The sequence below is a fragment of the Nerophis ophidion genome, linkage group LG28, assembly GCF_033978795.1.
Source record: "Nerophis ophidion isolate RoL-2023_Sa linkage group LG28, RoL_Noph_v1.0, whole genome shotgun sequence".
Taxonomy (NCBI): Eukaryota; Metazoa; Chordata; class Actinopteri; order Syngnathiformes; family Syngnathidae; genus Nerophis; species Nerophis ophidion.
In genome coordinates this window covers 22,945,831-22,969,688 of record NC_084638.1, presented here as the reverse complement: position 1 = coordinate 22,969,688, position 23,858 = coordinate 22,945,831, and the positions used below count along the sequence as shown (strand labels likewise).

Sequence of the window (23,858 nt, the reverse complement as noted above, 5' to 3'; positions counted from 1 at the left end):
CTTTAAAAAAAGGCTTAAAAACCCATCTTTTTTTTAAAAAAAAGCCTTTTTATAGACATACATGCTGGTTCTAGCTATTAGGCTGTTTCTAGTTTTATATTTTATTTAATTTTTATCTTTTTATTATTATTACTATTTTTTTTTTTACACTGTTGCTTGTTCAACGTGAAGTGCCTTATTACAAATAAAATGTATTATTATTATTATTATCATTATTAAATTTATGGAACATGTCCACAAAAAAATCTAGCTGTCAACACTGAATATTGCATTGTTGCATTTCTTTGTCACAGTTGATGAACTGACATTCATATTTTGTTGAAGTATTATTCAATAAATATATTTAGAAATGATTTTGGAATTGTTGCTATTTTTAGAATATTTAAAAAAAAAATCTCACGTACCCCCTGGCATACCTTCAAGTACCCCCAGGGGTACACGTACCCCCATTTGAGAATCACTGGTATATAATATAAACCCCGGATTCTTAACATGTTTGATCTCAGACCTAACATAGGGCCCACTTAAATATTACACTGAATAAGTAATTTTACTCCTGATTTTAATCATATTTATGGATTATTTCTTCACAACTTACAGCCTTGTCAAATGACATGAAACCGTTTGTTACTCACCAAGACTATTATCAAGGCTTAGGTCTGGCAGCACGGTGGTAGAGGGGTTAGTGCATCTGCCTTACAATACGAAAGTCCTGGGTTCGATCCTGCGCTCGGGATCTTTCCGTGTGGAGTTTCGGGATCTTCCCGGCTTCTTCCCACTTCCAAAGACATGCACCTGGCCCTAGTGTGTGAATGTGAGTGTGAATGTTGTCTGTCTATCTGTGTTGGCCCTGCGATGAGATGGTGACTTGTCCAGGGTGTAACCCGCCTTCCACCCGATTGTAGCTGAGATAGGCTCCAGCACCCCCCGCGACCCCAAGGGATAAGCGATAGACAATGGATGGATGGATGTCTGGCTGATTACAGAAATAAATACTAATCAAATATACTGCAAAAGGGACACATAAAAACAATTCTCCATGACTTTAGCTCCAGACTTCTTCTGTTTGTTTGATATTATTCATAGTCATTACTGCCACACGTGGTGGAAAACTGTATTACAACTGAGTACCACTACAGCGACTTCTAATCATTAAGGACACAGCATACTTGCCAACCCTCCCGGATTTTCCGGGAGACTCCCGAAATTCAGCGCCTCTCCAGAAAACCTCCCGGGACGAATTTTCTCCCGAAATTCAGGCTTAGCTGGAGGCCACGCCCCCTCCAGCTCCATGCGGACCTGAGTGACGTGTACAAAGAGCGTGTCTGCCCAATGACGTCATAAATGTAGAATGACCAAGGGCGAGTTCTTGGTTTCTTATGTGGGTTTATTGTTAGGCAGAGTCATTAACGTCCTCCCAGCGCGGTAAAACAACACACTACAACAGCAGTCACGTTCTCGTCTACCGTAAAGCAGTTCGTCTGCCGTAAACAGCGATGTTGTGACACTCTTAAGCAGGACAATACTGACATCTACTGCACATGCATACGGTTAGAAAAACAAGGATAGACAATTCAACCCTTAACTCAACAATGAGTAGATGAGTGTTATGTGTGTGTAAATGTGTAAATAAATGAACACTGAAATTCAAGCATTTCTTTTATATATATGTATATAAATCGGAGGTCTCAAGGTTGGCAAGTATGTCTCACTACTAAAATGTAAACAAATGCCATCCACTGTAATGGTATAAGAGTGTATCCATACTATGATTACATCAATATTTTATTGTCACAAAATCGTTTTCCCTTTTAAAAAATATATTTTTTGTTTTTGTTTATTAACTCAGGAAATACGTCCATGGACAATTGAGGACTTTAAATAAGACCAGTGTATGATCCTCTAACTACTTGGTATCGGATTGATACCCAAATGTGGTATCATCCAAAACTAATGTAAAGCATCCAAACAACAGAAGACAAGTGTTTATTACATTTGAACAGTGTAGATGGAACATGTTAAAACAGAAAATAACCAGATATGAACAAGTAGATTAACAAACTATTTTCTACAGCTTGTCCCTCATAATTTCGACAAACGACAATATGTTACTGCATATTTCAGCAGACAAATTATGAGCCTTTGTTTGCTTACTACTAAAAGACAAGTTGGGGGCCAAATCTGGCCCTCCAAATAATTTTTTAAGGCCCACGAAAGCCTGGAAATATGCGTTAATAAAATGCTTCATCTTTTCTTACTAAATATATTTGTTCTTTCCCTTTGGACATTAAAAATCATGTACTGCATTCAATTGCATATCTTTTAAAACCCAATATTATCAAAACCTAAATATTATATAATGTATTGCAAAAACACTTTTTGTTAAAATAAAGATAAATACTGTACTTAAATATCTGCTTGACTTATGATTTCAAAACTAATTAAAGCTGCAAGCAGCGATGGTCGGGTCCGCCTTTGGCTGCTGCCTCTGCGACCCAAGCCCTGGTCTAAGTCAGTCCTACATAGAGGTTTTGGTTTCATGTCTCTACGACATTCCTAACAGAAGTTACAAGCAGTTTTGTCTGGGTTTTTTCCTAGGAGGCATTAGAGCGCAATTTTTATTTTTGAGGTTTGTTTTTTTATTGGATAGCAATTTTTGCCAGTCCTGATGTGTGTGTAAAATTGGGTGAGTTTTGAAGCATGTTAAGGGGGTCAAATTACAGATCGGCGTTTCTGGATGTTGTTGATAAATGGCTTTCGCTAGGCAAAGTAGAGCTTTAACTTGCACTTTGAAGCATTTTAAGGGGGTCAAATTACAGCTAAAAGAGGCAAAAATTACATTTTTTTAGAAAACTTTGTGCGGAGGTTTTTTGAAGGCGCGTAAAATCAAAACCGCAGCAGTAGTGAAAACTCTTTCAATAACTTGTAATCAGAAGGGTTCAAACCCTCTTCTGGGCGAGTTTGAAGCCGAAACGACAAACGAGCTCAGAGGAGATAACGTTTGAAAAAAGGTGACGGGTGTTTACAATTCTTTTATTTTGAAGGGGTAATTTTTAACTTCCTGTTGATTTTTGCTTAAGGATGTCGATTATTAAAATGTAGGTCTAAGTGAGACCTACATAGAGGTTTTTGTTTCAGGTCTCTCCGACATTTCTACCGGAAGTTACAAGCAGTTTTGTCTGTGTTTTCTTCCTAGGAGCAGTTTTTTCTGTGTTTTATTCAAAAATTGCGCTAGAGCGCATTTTTGAGTTTTGGGGTTTGTTTTTTTTCATTAAATCGCAATTTTCGGCAGTCCTGATGTGTGTGCCAAGTTTAGTGAGTTTTGAAGCATTTTAAGGGGGTCAAATTACAGCTCAAAGAGGCAAAAATAGCATTTTTTTGCGAAAATGTTCTTTTGAAGGGGTTTTTGCCAACTTCCTGTTGATTTTTGCCATAGAAGTTTCCAATTGGAAATGTAGGTCTAAGTCAGTCCTACATAGAGATTTTTGTATCATCGCAATTTTCGGCAGTCCTGATGTGTGTGCCAAGTTTGGTGAGTTTTGAAGCATTTTAAGGGGGTCAAATTACAGCTCAAAGAGGCAAAAATTGCATTTTTTTGCGAAAATGTTCTTTTGAAGGGGTTTTTGCCAACTTCCTGTTGATTTTTGCCATGGAAGTTTCCAATTGGAAATGTAGGTCTAAGTCAGTCCTACATAGAGATTTTTGTTTCATGTCTCTACGACATTCCTAACGGAAGTTACAAGCAGTCTGTTTTTTTTTTTCCTAGGGGGCGCTAGCGCACAATTGAGATTTTTGGGGTTTGGTTGCTTAATAAGTTGGGAAAGTTTGCCATACCGACGTGTGTGTCAAATTTGGTTAGTTTTGAAGCATGTTAAGGGGGTCAAATTACAGCGCATACGTGCGGAATAATAATAATAAAGAATAACAATGGGCCTGGCGGACCCTAATAAAACCTTACAGTTTCAATAGGGTCCTTTGGCCCATTGCAAAGGACTCCTTTGTTTTTAGATATATATGGTCTCTTTTGGACTATAGCGAGAAACTAAACAAAAGCCACACCCATCTCATTTTTGGACAAACTTGCAAAGGACTCCTTTGGAGTCCTTTGCAAGTTTCACGGTAAAATTCTGGTGTGCCAGTTTAAGTAAAATGTTTTATTAATTTTTTTGCAGCTTATGTAAAAAAATATATATATTGTTAATGTATTATATATATACATGTATATTTATATATTACTTGTTGATGTGGCCCTCAATGAAAACGAGTTAGACACCCCTGGTCTAGTTTGTTCACTATTTTATTTAGGGCCAAAATTGTTCTTCGATTGCAATAAGAAACACATGTTCAATGTACCGTAAGACTTTTTGTTAAAATAACATCATTTTTTGTGTTCCCCCTAATTTAGAAAAGTATCAAAATACATTTTGGTGGAATGGGGGTGACACTAATCTATACACGTCATAATAATAAAATGGATATACATTTCATAAAAACTGCGATAAGCTGGCGACTTGTCCAGGGTGTACGCGGCCTTCTGCAAGAATGCAGCTGAGATAGGCTCCAGCACCCCCCGCCATCCCGAAAGGGACAAGTGGTAGAAAATGGATGGATTTCATAAAAAGTTTTATAATCAGAAATATGAAGCAGTTAAAAAGTGTAGGGTGTTTTGCATATTTGCTATTATGAATAGCAGGGGATTTAAACGGGTGTATTTTTTAATTATGTGTTGTACTTGGACATTTTTTGTAATAACATCAATAAAGTTCAATGGTTGTCTTATATGTGTTGACAACTAAGTTAATTAGATTGGGTTATATACAAAATGCTGTTCCATTTGGCTTGTATACAGTATATTGACATTGATGGTCATTGGTCTAAATTACTCATGTTGGCCACAAGATGGCAGTAAAGATAAAGCATTTATGCTATGCTGTCAGTTATTTAAATGACGTCAGCCCCCCATACAGGCTTTATTCCGTTATTCAACTAATGACACGCCACAGTTTAGATACCCTTGGTATAAAAAGCTTAACATAAAAGGGCAAGTTTGATGTTTTGAGTAAACAGCTGCAAATTTAAAGACCATTTGGATAAAGTTAAAAAAGTTTTATACCACTGATTGTCCTTCATACACTAGGTGTGGTATAATTAATTTCTGCATTTCACCCATCCTCCTGTTCCACCCCGATAGGTGAGGGGAGCAGTGAGCAGCAGCTATAGCCGCGCTTGGGAATCATTTGGTGATTTAACTTCCAATTCCAACCCTTGAATCTGAGTGCCGAGCAGGGAGGTAACAGGTCTCATTTTTATAGTCTTTGGTATGACTCAGGACTTACCAATCTCAGGGCGGACACTCTACCACAAGGTCACTGAGCAGGTTTTTATAACGATTTACATGTAATAAAAAGAATCAGCAGCCTCCAAGTCAGAGTCCATGGTTCTCACCCGGATTGGGGTGGACTGCCATCTCCGGGTTGGGGAATAGATCTTGCCCCAAGTGGAGGAGTTCAAGTACCTCTTAGTCTTGTTCACGGGTGAGGGAAGAGTGGATCGTGAGATCGACTGGCGGATTGGTGCGGCGTCTTCAGTAATGCGGACGCTGTATCGATCCGTTATGGTGAAGAAGGAGCTGAGCCGGAAGGCAAAGCTCTCAATTTACTGGTCGATGTATGTTCCCATCCTCACCTATGGTCATGAGCTTTGGGTTGTGACCGAAATGACAAGATCACGGGTATATGCGTCCGAAATGAGTTTCCTCCGGAGGGTGGCGGGGCTCTCCCTTAGAGATAGGGTGAAAAGCTCTGCCATCCGGGAGGCGCTCAAAGAAAAGCCGCTGGTCCTCCACATTGAGAGGAGCCAGATCAGGTGGTTCAGGCATCTGGTTAGGATGCCACCCGAACGCCTCCCAAGGGAGGTGTTTCGGGCACATCCAACCACGAGGAAGACCCAGGACACGTTGGGAAGACTATGTCTCCCGGCTGGCCTGTGAACGCCTCGGGATCCCCCGGGAAGAGCTGGACGAAGTGGCTGGGGAGAGGAAAGTCTGGGCTACCATGCTTAGACTGCTGCCCCCGCGACCAGACCTCGGATAAGCAGGAGTAGATGGATGGATGTAATAGACAAGAATGATTTCCTAATCACAAAAGACACAAACACATTATCTCTCTCTCTCTCGCTCTTTTAATTCTGTACATATTCCACAAAGTCTGGAGATAACTGATGCCAAAACGTCCCTTAGGAAAGTGCCATTAGAAGTTATATCTTTCCGGGGCAGCGGGTAAAAATCCAACTCGTAGCAAGACGTCAGATTGATTTTATGGCACTGAATACACAATTCTCGGAAATTGATCACAAGACATCTTACACATGTTCTTATTCCAACCAACACCATTTCAATAGCTTTTAGTGTACACAGCATTTTATTATATTTTTTTTTTTAACCTAGATTACTTCTAAATACCGTACGATGACAATTGGTGATTACATCTTTAATGACGAAAGCACAAGGCAAATAATAGCAAGGTGTTGGAAGCCAACAGCCTTTGTTTGCAGTCAATATGCATTCATGTCGTTTTAGTAGTTACTGAAGACAAAGTTAGCCAAAATGAAAAATCTATTAGTGATGGAAAAATTGTAGTATTGAAGTCTAAAAAGGAGACATTTAACAACTTTCTGAAGCTGTCCTAGTGTTCTACGGTCAACAGGCGATGCCAACAATCATAGAATGAGGAGAATTAACACCCTCGTACATCAACGATTGGTCCAAGCAGGATGGAGTGTTGGGGCTAGGAGTGATCGACGACCAATTTGACAAAATTGCAGGAGCTGGACTGACAGTGATGAGATGCCATGGAGGTGGAATGCCAACTGTGGCTCCAGAATGTGTTGAAGTATCAAGACAACACTCAAACGACAAATCAACACGACATCTTCAAGACCATATTCAGGTACAACAGCAAAGAGCTTGTGATGGTAAAACAAGGCGAGTGGCAAATCGGTACACAAATACAGGACCTTGTCAGCTTGGTTTTTTTTTGTTTATTTTAGTTGGAGGCTGGGAGGACTACGATGAAGCAGAGATGCATGCAACTTTTCAATGCAGACATGCTGATAAATGGGGCCGAGCCTTTTAAAATGAGATATTAGCAAAGCAGATGTTATACAAGGCAGATTCAAATCTTTATTCACTTAGTGGTTTTTCTTTCTTGCTTTTGGACGCTCCTTTGGTGTATGAACATTTAAACCATTTTCTTGTACATGCCATTACTGTAGTGTCAAAAAAAATAACGTCAGGTACAACATTGGTGTAGAGGAAGGAGGTCGTGGGCTGTGTATAAAACGGAGCGGGGTAGGAAGAAATGTTGTTTGTCCTTTAATCCTGGAAGTAGTGTCAACACAATGTGAGTTGGAGTGAGCGGTTAAGTTGATGGATGGTGAGGTTGCTTAATACCCAGCCCTCCTCAGGAACTCCGCCATATTATGTGCTTTCTTGTTAAGATTTCCACCATGGACCGCCTCCTTTCCCATGACTATAACCAATGCTGCGGCACATAAAGGAAAAAAATAAGAGAGAAAATGAACAAAACTGAAGAGTCCCCGCCCCGATAAGATGGAGGGCGAGGACCAGTTGTCAGGATCTTACCACTCGTCAATGCTATTAAAAAAGGTTTCCATGACATTTGACCGCTTGCAGGGGAAATCTTAACAGCAAATATTTCTTTTTCTCTTCTTTTTGTCCCTCAATTTTTACCTAAATGAGCCTGGAAACATTAAAAGCCCGAATCCCTCAAGTATTTTGCCATTGAGTAAGCCTTCTTATTCAAGCCGCCTCCATGGACCCCTTCTTTGCCCATTACAAGAACCAAAACTGGAAGAGAAGAGATGGAAAAGAGGGCATAGTTAAGAAAAAAGGTGAGAAATTAAAGTAAGCATCCCAAGATTTTCACCGGCAGTGTGAGGAAGGACAAGCTAAACCAGGAGTGTCCAAACTTGTTGACTTGGGGGCCCATTGGGCAAAAAACGATTGGCTGGGGGCTGAAAGCCTACTGCATGTAAAGGAACTTGTGTACACGCTAGAGATGCGCGGATAGGCAATTATATCATCCGCAACCGCGTCACCAAAGTCGTCATCCACCCGCCGTCCACCCGAACCAACATTTTATCAGAAACGCATCAGCCCGCCACCCGCTGAAATACATCAGAGGTTGGCCACCTTTACCACTCACAGAGCTGTCTAAACCCGTTTCACAGATTAACGAAGACAATTTGAGCCGCTAACATTCTCGCGATTATCCAATTGGGACTCATCCTGATGACAAGGATTTGGGCGTGCTGTGAAGCCATTGCCTTTGACACTTTCAAAAACATGTACACACCGATTGTTAGTCTGGCAACATGTGTGCAGCTTCCGCAATCACACGTACAAGATTGAAAGGCATACTGGGTGACACTGATGGTTGTGATATAAACAACTTTAACACTTACTAATATGCGCCACGCTGTGAAGCCACACCAAACACATTTCGGGAGGACATCCTCCCAGTAACACAACATAAACACAACCCAACAAATACCCAGGGGGTTTGCTGCTAGTGGGGTGTATAAAATAGTCAGGAATTGTCATGGATACAAAAGATTCTGGGTATTTATTGTGTTGCGTTTATGTTGTGTTACTGGGAGGATGTCCTCCCGAAATGTGTTTGTCAATCTTGTTTGGTGTGGCTTCACAGCGTGGCACATATTAGTAAGAGTGCTAAAATTGTTTATATCACAACCATTAGTGTAGTCTGTATCACCCAGTATGCCTTGCAGTCGTGTGCGTGTGTCAGTGGAAGCCACGCACATCATATAGCTGTACTTGCAAGCAAATTGTACATGTTGTAGAATGCGTCAAAAACAAAGGCTTCATAGCACGCCCTAATACTTATTATCTGGGCGACTGCCGTTAGTCATTCTACAGAATATTAGCGTCTCCTATTGTCTTCTTCGCTTTGTGACACGGGTCTTAAATGGCTCTTTGAATGGCAAAGGATACTGATCCCTGAACCATTATGAAATATTTCCGGATGATTCAACCGCCACACGCCCGAATCTAATTAAAATCTATTTTTTCGTCATGTCACCCGCCCGGCCCGCGGTTTATCCGCGGACTCCGCGGATGAGACCGCAAACCGCGCATCTCTAGTACACACGTACATATAAAAGTACAGGCCAAAAGTTTGGACACACCTTCTCCTCATTCAATGAGTTTTCAAGACTATTTACATTGTAGATTGTCAATGAAGGCATCAAAACTATGAATGAACACATGTGGACTTATGTACTTAACAAAAAAAAAGGTAATAATCACTGAAAACATGCACACTCTTGTCATTTTATCCTGATGAGCTTCAAGCACACCTGTGAAGTGAAAAACATTTCAGGTGTACCTCTTGCAGCTCATGGAGAGAATGCCAAGAGTGGGCAGAGCAGTAATCAGAGCAAAGGGTGGCTATTTTGAAGAAATTAGAATATACAACATGTTTTGTTATTTCACCTTTTTTTTTTATGAAGTACATAACTCCACATGTGTTCATTCATAATTTTGATGCCTTCAGTGACAATCTACAATGTAAATAATCATGAAAATAAAGAAAACGCATTGAATGAGGTGAGTCCAAACTTTTAAGCTGTACTGTACTTAACGTATTTGTGTGTGTATACAAACACACACACGTGTAAGTATTTATTCATGTATACACACATTATATATACGGATTAATATAACTGGATATTAAAGGGGAACATTATCACCAGACCTATGTAAGCGTCAATATATACCTTGAAGGTGCAGAAAAAATACCTTTTTTTTTTAACCGATTTCCGAACTCTAAAATGGGTGAATTTTGGCGAATTAAACGCCTTTCTGTTTATCGCTCATGTGGTGATGACGTCAGAACGTGACGTCTCCGAGGTAATACAGCCGGCATTTTCATTTTCAACACATTGTAAAAATTGGGTCTCAGCTCTGTTATTTTCCGTTTTTTCGACTATTTTTTGGAACTTTGGAGACATCATGCCTCTTTGGTGTGTTGTCGGAGGGTGTAACAACACTAACAGGGAGGAATTCAAGTTGCACCACTGGCCCGAAGATGCGAAAGTGTCTGCCGCCAGACCCCCATTGAATGTACCAGAGTGTCTCCACATTTTACCGGCGATGACAGACATGGCACAGAGATGTATGGATAACCTGCAGATGCATTTGCAACGATAAAGTCAACGAAATCACAAAGATGAGTTTTGTTGATGTTGACTTATGTGCTAATCAGACATATTTGGTTGCGGCATTACTGTCAGCTAATCGATGCTAACATGCTACGCTAATCGATGCTAACATGCTATTTACCGGCGGTGCTAAGGCAGACATGGCACAGAGATGTATGGATAACCTGCAGATGCATTTGCAACTATAAAGTCAACGAAATCACAAAGTTGAGTTTTGTTGATGTTGACTGCCAGCTAATCGATGCTAACATGCTACGCTAATCGATGCTAAGATGCTATTTACCGGCGGTGCTAAAGCAGATGTATGGATAACCTGCAGATGCATTTGCAACTATATTACGTTTACTTCCACCCACATTTAATGCGAAAAAAACACTTACCAATCGACGGATTTACGTTGCTCCAGTGTCAAGAGATGCGAAAGTCCTGATCGTTTGGCCCGCACATTTTACCGGCGATGCTAACGCAGCTATTCAGCCATGCTATGGCTATGAATAGCGTCAATAGCTATTTGCTCAATAGCTTCAGTTTCATCTTCAATACTTCCATACTCCGACCATCCGTAATCTGTTGAATCGCTTAAACCGCTGAAATCCGAGTCTGAATCCGAGTTAATGTCGCTATATCTTGCTGCGGTATCTGCCATTGTTTGTTTACATTGGCAGCACTGTATGACGTCACAGGGAAATGGATAGTCGCATCGCAAATAGCGAAAATCAAGCACTTTAAAGCTTTTTTTTAGGGCTATTCCAGGACCGGTAAAATTTTGAAAAAAACTTTAAAAAATACAACAAGCCACTGGGAATTGATTTTTATTGTTTTTAACCCTTTTGAAATTGTGATAATGTTCCCCTTTAAGAGTATGTGTAAGTTTTACCCCAACACCCTTAAAGTTTTGTAATCAATCAGAAATATCAAGCAGCTAAAATGCACTAACATGGATAAGTGTGGAGCAAGTATTCTGTATTTTTCCCTATTATACAGGATTTAAAATGGGTGTCGATTTGAATTGTGTGTCGATTTGACGTGTTTTATAATACCCACCAAGTTCAGCGAACAGGTTGTGTTATGTGTGACCATGTGTCAACTTTTGTGTTGGCTGCAGTTTACAACACGAGTGGGTAAGGTTGTTTGGATTGGGTCATAAGTAATTGCTGTGCTGTGCACACTATGGGAAATCCATGGTCATTGACCTGATATACTCAAAATGTCCACGGCAGCAAAATTGCAAATAACTACACCATCAGTGAGTTCAAAACAAGCTGCACATTCCCCGAAAGGCCAGATTCTAAGTTTGGACACCCCTGAGCTTAAAAAGCGTGTGTTTTTCAAAAAACTGCAACTGTATTACAAGATGACAAAAAAGTGATTTCTGGATAGAAAAAGAGATGAAAATGGCTTAAAAGTGTTTGCTTTTTATGTTACGCATAAATAGATGCAAAGACAACGAACATACCTGATTAGTCAGCAGAGCTTAGTGCAGCTTTACTACTTAAAACAATACAATACACAACAGCCTTTTTATGTACTAAGACTTTTCTACACTTGGCCTTCAACGGAAACAAAAATTTGCCAACTGAATGATTGGCTTTCCCCATGAAAGATTTGGAAGGTAATGGAAAATAGATTAGAGGGAAAGGTTGAAATGCATCACATAATGGGAGACCAAAAAGAGAAAGGGGGAAAAAAAAAGATTGATGTGAGGCAAATCGTGGCTTACATGAGGCAAAATAAATTTAAAAACCATGTTTCATAATTAAGCCAAATTTGCAACAGTTTCAGTCAAATTGAATTACCAAATGTAGAATGCTGTTTCTTTTTGCAAACCTGGAGTACAGCATTGGAATACATCAATACGTTAGAAGGTACTCTTAAATCTTTATATTGCTCTGCAGAGCTACCCATATCTTACAATACAATTTGCTGATTGGAACCTATTTAATATATACCTTTTACGGCTTTTCCCACAGAGATATTGTATGTAGGCTCTCCTCCTTGGCTCTTCGTCCTGATGTCCATTGTCCAGTCACCGTCATCCTGGAGGCTGTCTCTGAGGACTGAACACTTCTTTGAGCCCAGAGTGAGACCGTAGGTGTAAAAGGTCTCTCTATCTTTCCCGATGAGGATATCTATTTCCTGGGACTGAAACACACAAATAAATAAAACTCAAAATTTAGAAACATCTGGAGGTTTATGCTTCAATGGAGAAAAGTGCACGACCTAAGTCGTCAAAAGTGTCGGGATACTTTATTTTAAAGGCCTACTAAAATGAGATGTTCTTATTTAAAACGGGGATAGCAGGTCCATTCTATGTGTCAAACTTGATCATTTCGCGATATTGCCATATTTTTGCTGAAAGGATTTAGTAGAGAACATCGACGATAATGTTTGCAACTTTTGGTCGCTGATAAAAAAGCCTTGCCTGTATATGCGCGTGAAGTCACGGGTTGTGGAGCTCCTCACGTCTGAACATTGTTTACAATCATGGCCACCAGCAGCGAGAGCGATTCGGACCGAGAAAACGACGATTTCCCCATTTATTTGAGCGAGGATGAAAGATTCGTGGATGAGGAAAGTGAGAGTGAAGGACTAGAAAAAAAAAAAAAAAAAGGACATGAGGGCAGCGAGGGAGCGATTCAGATAGGGAAGATGCTGTGAGAGGCGCCGTAGCAGCCCTAGTAGGGGTGGCAGGACCACTCGGCCAGGCCCAACCGCAACAAGGAACAGAGCCATGTCGCTTTGAACTCGACGCTGAAGGTGACGGTCAGGACGCCGCATATTGATGCTGGAGTAGCACGCGACATAGATCACCTTCAGAATACAGAATGGTAAAATGTTTTTTATTAATACACATAATACACTGTACTGGGGCGGTTTAGCTCGGGTGGTAGAGCGGCCGTGCCAGCAACTTGAGGGTTGTAGGTTCGATCCCCACTTCAGCCATCCTAGTCACTGCCGTTGTGTCCTTGGGCAAGACACTTTACCCAACTGCTCCCAGTGCCACCCACACTGGTTTAAATGTACAAATTAGATATTGGGTTTCACTATGTAAAGCGCTTCGAGTCACTAGAGAAAAAGCGCTATATAAATATAATTCACTTCACTACTTTGTGTGTGTGGTCCAATCCAACCGCGTTCGCTTGACCGCTCTGTTCCATGATAAAGCTTCACCGTCATCTTTCGGGAATGTAAACAATGAATACACCGCTTCCCACCTACAGCTTTCTTCTTTGACGTCTTCATTATTCATTAAACAAATTGCAAAAGATTCAGCAACACAGATGTCCATTATACTGTGGAATTATGCGATGAAAAGAGACGACTTATAGCTGTGAACGGTGCTGGAACAAAATGTCCTCTACAATGCGTGACGTCACGCGCACGCGTCATCATACCGCGACATTTTAGCATGATACTTCCGCGCGAAATTTAAAATCGCAATTTAGTAAACTAAACCGGCCGTATTGGCATGTGTTGCAATGTTAATATTTCATCATTGATCTATAAACTATCAGACTGCGTGGTGGGTAGTAGTGGCTTTCAGTAGGCCTTTAAAGACTTCAAAGAAGACCGTATCCTGAAAAATGTGAAGCATGGCACGGAAGGACATTACTTCTGGAGCACCAGAAGAAGAAACATTTGTGAGACATGGATGAAGGGAAGAACTCACGGTACATAACTTTTCAAGTCCATGTATTGATCCATTGTTACCGTTTGTGTTTTTATTCTTTTGTTAAGATTTTTTTAAAGAAGCGCAGCAGCAACTGGTGTGCTTTAACTTTCAGGGTGAACTTTTTGGAGAGTGCGACGACTTCATTTTCTGCGTTTTAGAGTCGCAACAGGCATTCACGAGTTCAGCAGGGCAGCTCTTTTTTGTGAGTAATGTTAACATTATCCCTCTGTTGCAACGCGGGGCTGATAACGCGTCTCCAGCAGATTTTACTCCGTTTTGAGAGAGAAAACGCACGGTTACCAATTTCGAAATAAACGTAACAGACAGAACTATCTCAGGATCATTTCATAATGGATCCATTTAGCCGGGACCAATAAAGCTACATAAATCTGTTTAGACTTGAGTGATGCTTTAGACGATTCTTTACATTATGAAGGTGCTGGACTCCATCCATCCATTTACTACAGCTTATTTTATTCTAAGTCGCTGGAGCCCATCTCAGCTGCATTCTAACGGAAGGCGGTGTACACCCTGGACAAGTCGCCTCCTGATCGCAGAGGTGCCGAACTATTTAATTTTATTATTCAGAGGCAGCCTAAAATGAATCCTTTATTTTTCACAACAGAAACGTGTACAATATCTGATCCAGTTCTGATCTGATGAGTTACATTTCTGTGTTATCATTGGTGTTAGGACTGGGCGATATGGTCTTGTTTTTAATATCTCGATATTTTTAGGCCATGTCAAGATACACGATATATATCTCAATATTTTTGCCTTAGCCTTGAATGAACACTTGATGCATATAATCACAGCAGTATGATGATTATGTGTCTACATTAAAACATTATTTTTCATACTTCATTAATATATGCTCATTTTAAACTTTCATGCACAGAGGGAAATCACAACTAAGTCAAAACAGTATTTATTAAACAGTTATTAAGCAGTGGCACAGACATTCATGTAATTTCCAAACAAAGTGCAAGATTGTCAGACATTTTAAAACAAGCTATGAGTGCATTTTTGTGCATGTCAGTAAGATGACACTAATTTAAAGTGCACTTTCTGTACAGAACACCACGACAATAGTTTAAAACAAATAAAGTGCACTTTTGTGCATGATGTCACACAAGGTATTTCAATAACTGTCAAATAAAAATGAGCCGCATAATAGGAAATCAAATCGCTATGTGGTAGGTTACTGCGGACATTATCTCCTTATGTTGTTCGGTAGTTTTTTCATACGGTGTTGATGTGGAAATGGTTGCCTCGGCATTTTGTTGGTGTGGCACCGACAAAGATGTTGAAATGCGGAGTAAGCACTCTTCATTCTCTAGCAAGAGACTTTTCAAATAATGCTACATTTTAGCAGTAATGCTATTTTTTGTAGCAATGCTTTTGCCCCACACTTGACAAATTACGATTGTCTGTTCGACATATTCCCACTTGAAGCCAAACCACCACCAGACAATGAACTGGTGGTGGTTTAATAATGGCAATTCATAGATTCATTCTTACTTCATTTGTTACCAGATTTGCACCTTCTTTCTCTCGTATTACCACTCGCACCACAGCTAACGTTACCCATGCCGCTACCGCTCTGCGAGGGCGTATATGTATGTGACGTATAGGTTCTCACACAGTTGCTTTTAGCTGTGGGCCTGCGTTTCTCACTCTTTCTTGTCTCTCCTTCTCACAGAGACTTAAATCAAGCGCACCTTCTTACACACGTCAAGTGTGCAACGTCATACGCTCCCGCGGAGCAGAGGTAGCGACATGGTAACGTTAGCTGTGATGCTAACGGTGACGTGTGGGTGGTAATAGGAGAGAGACAAGGTGCGAATATGATAAATGGAGGACGAAATCAATCGTTTGGCAGTGGTTTGGCTTCAAACGGGAATATGTTCAACATTTATGCAGCAAAAGCGTTGCTACAAAAAGTAGCAGCACTGCTAATGTAGCATCATTTGAAAAGTCACCGCTAGAGAATGAAGAGTGCTTGAAACTCTGCATGTCAACATCTACGGCCGGTACCACGCCAAAACAACTATTTCCAGATCAACACCGTATGAAGAAAAAAAAAAAAATCAATAACAGAAGGAGAAAATGTTCGCAGGAACCTACCACATAGCGAAGGACATACACTATATGATTTCCTATTATGCAGCTCATTTTTATTTGACAGTTCTTGAAATATCTTGTGTGACATAAAGCACAAAAGTGCACTTTTTTTTTAACTATTGTAGTGGCGTTCTGTAAAAAAAAAAAAAAAAAGGACACTTTAATTCATTGTTATTTTGATATGTCATCTTTGTGACATCATTCACAAAAGTGCACTTATAGCTTGTTTTAAAATGTCTCTGACAATCTTGCCCTTTTTGTTTTGAAATGACATGAATGTTTGTGCCACTGCTTAATAACTGTTTGATAAATACAGTTTTGGTCAATTGACTTAGTTGTGATTTCCCTCTCTGAATGAACGTTAAAAGAAATGAGCATATATATATTAATGCAGAATGAACAATAATGTTTTAATGTAGACACATAGAATCATCATAATGCTGTGATTATATGCATCAAGTGTTCATGCAAAGCTAAGGCAAAATATCGAGTTATATATCGTACATCGTGGCATGGTCTAAAAATATTGAGATATTTAAAAAAAAGGCCATATCGCCCAGCCCTACTTCTTTCTCATGAGTATGTATTAGGGCTGGGCCAATAAAACAGTAAACATAAAATCGCAATAGACACGTAATAGATATAAAAAAAAAATGTGTTCGGTATATGTATATATATATTTTTTGGTCCAAAGAAACCGGAAGGAATGAAGCATAGAACAAAGGCACTCGGGGTCTGTAACCTGGCAAAACAGGAAGCCATCACTGAGCATCACTGGACATGCTAAACAGTTACAACTATCAAGTTTGGTTGCGCCATCTTGCTGTCTCACTGCTGATTCTCTGCATGGAGTGAGAAGAGAAAGTAAAAATGAGTGCTGAAGAAAGCAAACACGAATCTTTCATCCTCGCTCAAATTAACGGGGAAATTGTTGTTTTCTTGGTCCGAATAACTGTTTTTGTAGGAGGCTCCCATTAAAATCAATGTGAATATCTGAGGAGCTGTCACGCCTAATTTCTTCCCCCCTACAAAAACCTTCCCCCCCATTTACTTCCGGGGTCATGATTAATACAGATGTTTTGCTAACACTATATTATAAAAATATAACGCTATATTATAAAAATACAGACGTTTTGTCAACGCTATATTATAAAAAAACAAAAAAAAAAACAATTTACAAACACAAGGTATGGGATGACGCATTTACTTCCGGGGTCACGTTTCCTCTTATGACATCCCATAGCTTGTGTTTGTAAATTGTTTTTTAATTTTTTTTAGAATATAGCGTTAACAAAACGTCTGTATTTTTATAATATAGCGTTATATTTTTATAATATGGCGTTAACAAAACGTCTGTATTAATCATGACCCCGGAAGTAAATGGGAAGGGGAAGGTTTTTGTAGGGAGAAGAAATTTGGCGTGACAGAGCCATCAAACATGTGACGTCATCGTCTGCGACTTCCGGTAAAAGACGCTTTCTCCGAAAGTACCAAAGGTGGCGAACTTTATTGTCTGCTGATCCGCCTCCGCTTGGGATGGTTTCCTGCTGGCTAAGCTGTGAACGGGACTCTCGCTGCTGTGTTGGATCCGCTTTGGACTGGACTCTCGCGACTGTGTTGGATCCATTATATATATTTCACAGTATCATGTTAGACCCGCTCGAAATCCATTGCTTTCCTCCTCTCCAAGGTTCTCATAGTCATCATTGTCACCGACGTCCCACTGGGTCATTATTGTCACCGATGTCCCACTGGGTGTGAGTTTTCCTTGCCCTTATGTGGGCCTACCGAGGATGTCGTAGTGGTTTGTGCAGCCCTTTGAGACACTAGTGATTTAGGGCTATATAAGTAAACATTGATTGATTGATTGTCGATTTTCTCTACTAAATCCTTTCAACAAAAATATGGCAATATCGCGAAATGATCAAGTATGACACATAGAATGGACCTGCTATTCCCGTTTAAATAAGAAAATCTCATTTCAGTAGGCCTTTAATGAAAATTTGGGAATTTTCAGCAAAAGCGGGAATTTTTTGGGAAAATGTCAAAAGACTTGATTGAATGTTCTGTATACCGTATTTCCTTGAATTGCCGCAGGACATATAGTATGCGCCTGCCTTGAATTACTGCCGGGTCAAACTCGCTTCTCAAAATAATTAGCCCATTCTTAGTAGGGCTGGGCGTATCGATACCAAGTATCGATCGTATCGATACTGGCGTGATGGTATCGATACTTCACCAAATTAAGCGAATCACTCCGATTTAAAAAAAAATGTGAGCGCTCCTCACCACTCCACCCTCCTCCCTAGTGATGGGTCGCGAACGAGATTTAAAAACACTTAAAAAATTCCTCTTCAACCCAAAATGAAATAAAATAAATACAATTAACGCCAACGTTAATTGTATTTATGTTGGCGTTAATTGTGTGTGCGCCAACGCTTGGTGCGTTGGCGCACACACATCAGTATAATTCGCTCCGAGGTTCACTCGGACACGCACACACACACACAAACACACACACACACACACACACACACACACACACACACACGCGCGCGCGCGTGCGTTTCCAGTGCGACTTAATGTCTTGGTTGTGAAGTATTTTATTGCACTAAAATAACGATAAGAATTTCTCAGTTCTTTTCTTTTGTGTTCATTTTTACAACTGTTTAATAACTAGTGTTTTCTTTTTTACTTAAGTTCTTGTGTGTTGTGAGGCGACTAGCCAAGTTCAGTATTTGTTTTTACCTTATTTGCACTACTTACTTTATTGTAATTGATATTATTACTTTTTTATTTGAATTTCTCAGTTCTTTTGTTTTGTGTTCATGTTTACAACTTTGTTCAATAACTAGAGTTTTGTTATTTACCTTAAGTGTTTGTGTGTTTTGAGGCGACAAGCCAGGTTCAGTAGTTGTTTGCACCTTATTTGCATTACTTTATTGCTATTGATATTACTTTTGTAATAAATATTTTATTTTTTGACTTATATCGTTGTCCTGCGTTGTATTATTATCATAATCAATTAATAAAGGCAAAAGTACAAATTTGTTTTTCAAAAGTATCGATACCCCGAAGTCCCCCCTCATCAGATGAAATCCCTTCCGGTATCAGTATCGTATCGGAATCGATACCCAAATTTGCGATATCGCCCACCCCTGATTCTTAGTATTACCACCTGGTCAAACTCGTGACGTCATGAGTGACACTTCGCCTGTCATCATTTTCAAAATGGAGGAGGCTGATTTCAATACCGGTAATTTGAAATCGCATCAAGAGAAGAAGTTTAAGAGCTATTCAGTAGGATTGAAGGTCCAAGCTTACATCACACTCAATTTTTTACCACATACCTGAGGAGCCATCAAACATGTGACGTCATCGTCTGCGACTTCCTGTAAAAGAGGCTTTTTCCGGAAGTACCAAAGGTGGCAAACTTTATCGTCGATTTACTCTACTAAATCCTTTCAGCAAAAATATGGCAATATCGCGAAGTGATCAAGTATGACACATAGAATGGACCTGCTATCCCCGTTTAAATAAGAACATCTAATTTCAGTAGGCCTTTAAGAACAAAATGAGATTAATCACAATTAAATATAATTGTTTGATAGCCCTAAGAAAATACATTTTAATATTAATAAAAGGAGCACATACAAACTATATACCAGGGGTGTCAAACTCAAATACAGAGTGGGCCAAAATTTAAAACTGAACAAAGCCGCGGGCCAAGGTTGAACAAATTAATCTTTTAATAGGCGCCCCAAAAAGTTTTTCATAGAATATTGAACAAGCCAGGCTTATATAACTTTATAGTGACAAGCAAAATGGAGTTTAAAATAATAATAATGATAAATAATATCAATGGCATATCATTGAATGCCTCTTTTGTATTTGCAGCCTTCTGAGGTAAATATTAACATTAACTTTTTCCAGAGGCTAATACATTGGAAAATAAAATAATGAAAATAAATCAACCATTCAGGCCTTTTTACTGCTCAGTTAATGTTGGGGCTCAGGTGGGTGGTGTTTGTTGGTAGCGGGGAAGGAGTGTATATTGTAGCGGTCTAGAAGAGTTAGTGCTGCAAGGGGTTCTGGGTATTTGTTCTGTTGTGTTTATGTTGTGTTACGGTGCGGATGTTCTCCCGAAATGTGTTGGTCATTCTTGTTTGGTGTGGGTTCACAGTGTGGCGCATATTTGTAACAGTGTTAAAGTTGTTTATATGGCCACCCTCAGTGTGACCTGTATGGCTGTTGATCAAGTATGCCTTGCATTTACTTACATGTGTGTAGAAGCCACATATATTACGTGACTGGGCCGGCACGCTGTTTGTGAGGCGGAAAAACAAGACTTGACGCCAGGTTGTAGGGGACGCTAATTCAAGAAAATGGTTGCACCGGGAGATTTTCGGGAGGTTCTTGTTTGGTGTGGGTTCACAGTGTGGCGCATATTTGTAACAGTGTTAAAGTTGTTTATATGGCCACCCTCAGTGTGACCTGTATGGCTGTTGATCAAGTATGCCTTGCATTTACTTACATGTGTGTAGAAGCCACATATATTACGTGACTGGGCCGGCACGCTGTTTGTGAGGCGGAAAAACAAGACTTGACGCCAGGTTGTAGGGGACGCTAATTCAAGAAAATGGTTGCACCGGGGTATCGGACTGTCTTATTGTGGCGGTACGCTCCCTGTACGATCAGTGCCAGAGCTTGGTCCGCATTGCCGGCAGTAAGTCGAACACATTTCCAGTGAGAGTTGGACTCCGCCAAGGCTGTCCTTTGTCACCGATTCTGTTCATAACTTTTATGGACAGAATTTCTAGGCGCAGTCAAGGCGTTGAGGGTTTCCGGTTTGGTGACCGCAGGATTAGGTCTCTGCTTTTTGCAGATGATGTGGTCCTGATGGCTTCATCTGACCGGGATCTTCAGCTCTTACTGGATCGGTTTGCAGCCGAGTGTGAAGCGACCGGAATGAGAATCAGCACCTCCAAGTCCGCGTCCATGGTTCTCGCCCGGAAAAGGGTCAAATGCCATCTCCGGGTTGGGGAGGAGACCCTGCCCCAAGTGGAGGAGTTCAAGTACCTAGGAGTCTTGTTCACGAGTGAGGGAAGAGTGGATCGTGAGATCGACAGGCGGATCGGTGCGGCGTCTTCAGTAATGCGGACGTTGTACCGATCCGTTGTGGTGAAGAAGGAGCTGAGCCGGAAGGCAAAGCTCTCAATTTACCGGTCGATCTACGTTCCCATCCTCACCTATGGTCATGAGCTTTGGGTCATGACCGAAAGGATAAGATCACGGGTACAAGCGGCCGAAATGAGTTTCCTCCGCCGTGTGGCGGGGCTCTCCCTTAGAGATAGGGTGAGAAGCTCTGCCATCCGGGAGGAACTCAAAGTAAAGCCGCTGCTCCTTCACATCGAGAGGAGCCAGATGAGGTGGTTCGGGCATCTGGTCAGGATGCCACCCGAACGCCTCCCTAGGGAGGTGTTTAGGGCACGTCCAACCGGTAGGAGGCCACGGGGAAGACCCAGGACACGTTGGGAAGACTATGTCTCCCGGCTGGCCTGGGAACGCCTCGGGATCCCCCGGGAAGAGCTAGACGAAGTGGCTGGGGAAAGGGAAGTCTGGGTTTCCCTGCTTAGGTTGTTGCCCCCGCGACCCTACCTCGGATAAGCGGAAGAAGATGGATGGATGGGCTGCACCGGGAGATTTTCGGGAGGGGCACTGAAATTCAAGAATCTCCCGGGAAATCGGTGAATGCGGTGTTACAGCGGCGGGCCAGCTCTAATGTTAATTTGATATTACCTCAAGGGCCAAAATGAAATTACATGGCGGGCCAGAGTTCGACACCTATGCTATGTACTATTTGATGGTGACAAAAGCAAAACATGGATGCATGTCTGTCTGCAAATGAAGGTCTGGGGTGCATTTAGAACAAAACATGTATATTCAAATGTGACAAGAATGTTACAGGGCAGCTTTATCCCAGGCTGCTTAAAAAGTCACTAAGCTTTTTAGTACCACAGGTAACGAGCAGGGAGGGCGGCTTAATGGTCGCTAATCAAAGCCGCCCCGCACACACAAAGCATGGACGCGCTATTCATCAAAGTCGCTTGTGTTAAAAACCAAAACTATGTTGATAAATGAGATTATTAATAGGAGACGTCTTATCTAAAAAACAAAAAAAAAACCTGAGTCTCGCACGCAAGTTGCTCTCACGCACACAAGCACTTAATCCTGCGGCGTTTCCTCGGCTCACAGGCCAGCGATGAGCTAGCAGGGTTAGCACGGCGCGGCTAGCTCGCTAGTCATTTACATACATAACGGCTTTTCCGTCTCCCCGCGGCGCGGCTCGAAACAAACAAACAAAATTATTCTCCTTCTTTGCCGTCAAAGTCCGCACCGGTGGTGCGCTTACCGTGATATTGTTGAAAGTACCACCGGCATGTGCTGCCCAAACGTATTTGGCGTCCACATAGCCAACAATGGCGCTGTCCTGACAGCTGCCATCGGCCATCAGGTTGTCCACGTAGCTTTGCCAAGACATGTTGAAGAAAAAGCGATGTTGTGTACCAAAAAATAAAAAAAAGTCGCCGGGATATTGTCGGATATTTGTTTGGAATAAGCCCCGCAGACGAAGGGAGAGCCTCGGGTGTCACCCACACTTGGACGATGGGCACGTCGAGGCTGGGGTGGCAAAGAAAGCCGGGGCTCTAGTGCGGCTGCGGCTGGGTGTAACCCGTCTGGCAGATCACTCCGCGCGCTCTCACACCGGCGCTATTATGGCGGCAGGCGGGGAATAAAGAGGGATTTAAAGGCCTACTGAAATGAGATTTTCTTATTTAAACGGGGATAGCAGGTCCATTCTATGTGTCAAACTTGATCATTTCGCGATATTGCCATATTTTTGCTGAAAGGATTTAGTAGAGAACATCCACGATAAAGTTTGCAACTTTTGGTGCTAAGAGAAATGCCCCGCCTCTACCGGAAGTCACAGACGATGACGTCACATGTTTGATGGCTCCTCACATAATCACATTGTTTTTAATGAGAAACTCCTACAAAAAGTGCGATTCGGCCTACTGAAATGAGATTTTCTTATTCAAACGGGGATAGCAGGTCCATTCTATGTGTAAAACTTGATCATTTCGCGATATTGCCATATTTTTGCTGAAAGGATTTAGTAGAGAACATCCACGATAAAGTTTGCAACTTTTGGTGCTAAGAGAAATGCCCCGCCTCTACCGGAAGTCACAGACGATGACGTCACATGTTTGATGGTTCCTCACACAATCACATTGTTTTTAATGGGAAACTCCAACAAAAAGTGCTATTCGGACCGAGAAAACGACAATTTCCCCATTAATTTGAGCGAGGATGAAAGATTCGTGGATGAGGAAAGTTAGAGTGGGCTTCACGGTGGCAGAGGGGTTAGTGCGTCTGCCTCACAATACGAAGGTCCTGCAGTCCTGGGTTCAAATCCAGGCTCGGGATCTTTCTGTGTGGAGTTTGCATGTTCTCCCCGTGAATGCGTGGGTTCCCTCCGGGTACTCCGGCTTCCTCCCACTTCCAAAGACATGCACCTGGGGATAGGTTGATTGGCAACACTAAATTGGCCCTAGTGTTTGAATGTGAGTGTGAATGTTGTCTGTCTATCTGTGTTGGCCCTGCGATGAGGTGGCGACTTGTCCAGGGTGTACCCCGCCTTCCGCCCGATTGTAGCTGACATAGGCGCCAGCGCCCCTCGCGACTCCAAAAGGGAATAAGCGGTAGAAAATGGATGGATGGAAGGGTGCTAAGAGAA

General features: G+C 41.3%; 1 protein-coding gene across 2 annotated transcripts; it reads right to left on the bottom strand.

Annotated features, from left to right (window-relative positions):
* Positions 1-7,023: 7,023 nt before the first annotated feature.
* On the bottom strand, positions 7,024-22,815 carry LOC133545612 (profilin-2-like). Of its 2 annotated transcripts, none has more exons than XM_061891358.1 (3): positions 22,473-22,815; positions 12,213-12,405; positions 7,024-7,867 (listed from the first exon to the last, which is right to left on the bottom strand). In XM_061891358.1, the coding sequence occupies exons 1-3, from the start codon at positions 22,599-22,601 to the stop codon at positions 7,770-7,772; spliced, it is 420 nt and encodes a 139-aa protein (XP_061747342.1). In that variant the 5' UTR covers positions 22,602-22,815; the 3' UTR covers positions 7,024-7,769. The 2 variants fall into 2 exon arrangements, with proteins under 2 accessions (XP_061747342.1, XP_061747343.1); XM_061891359.1 differs by having other exon boundaries at positions 7,024-7,541; positions 22,473-22,814.
* Positions 22,816-23,858: the final 1,043 nt, after the last annotated feature.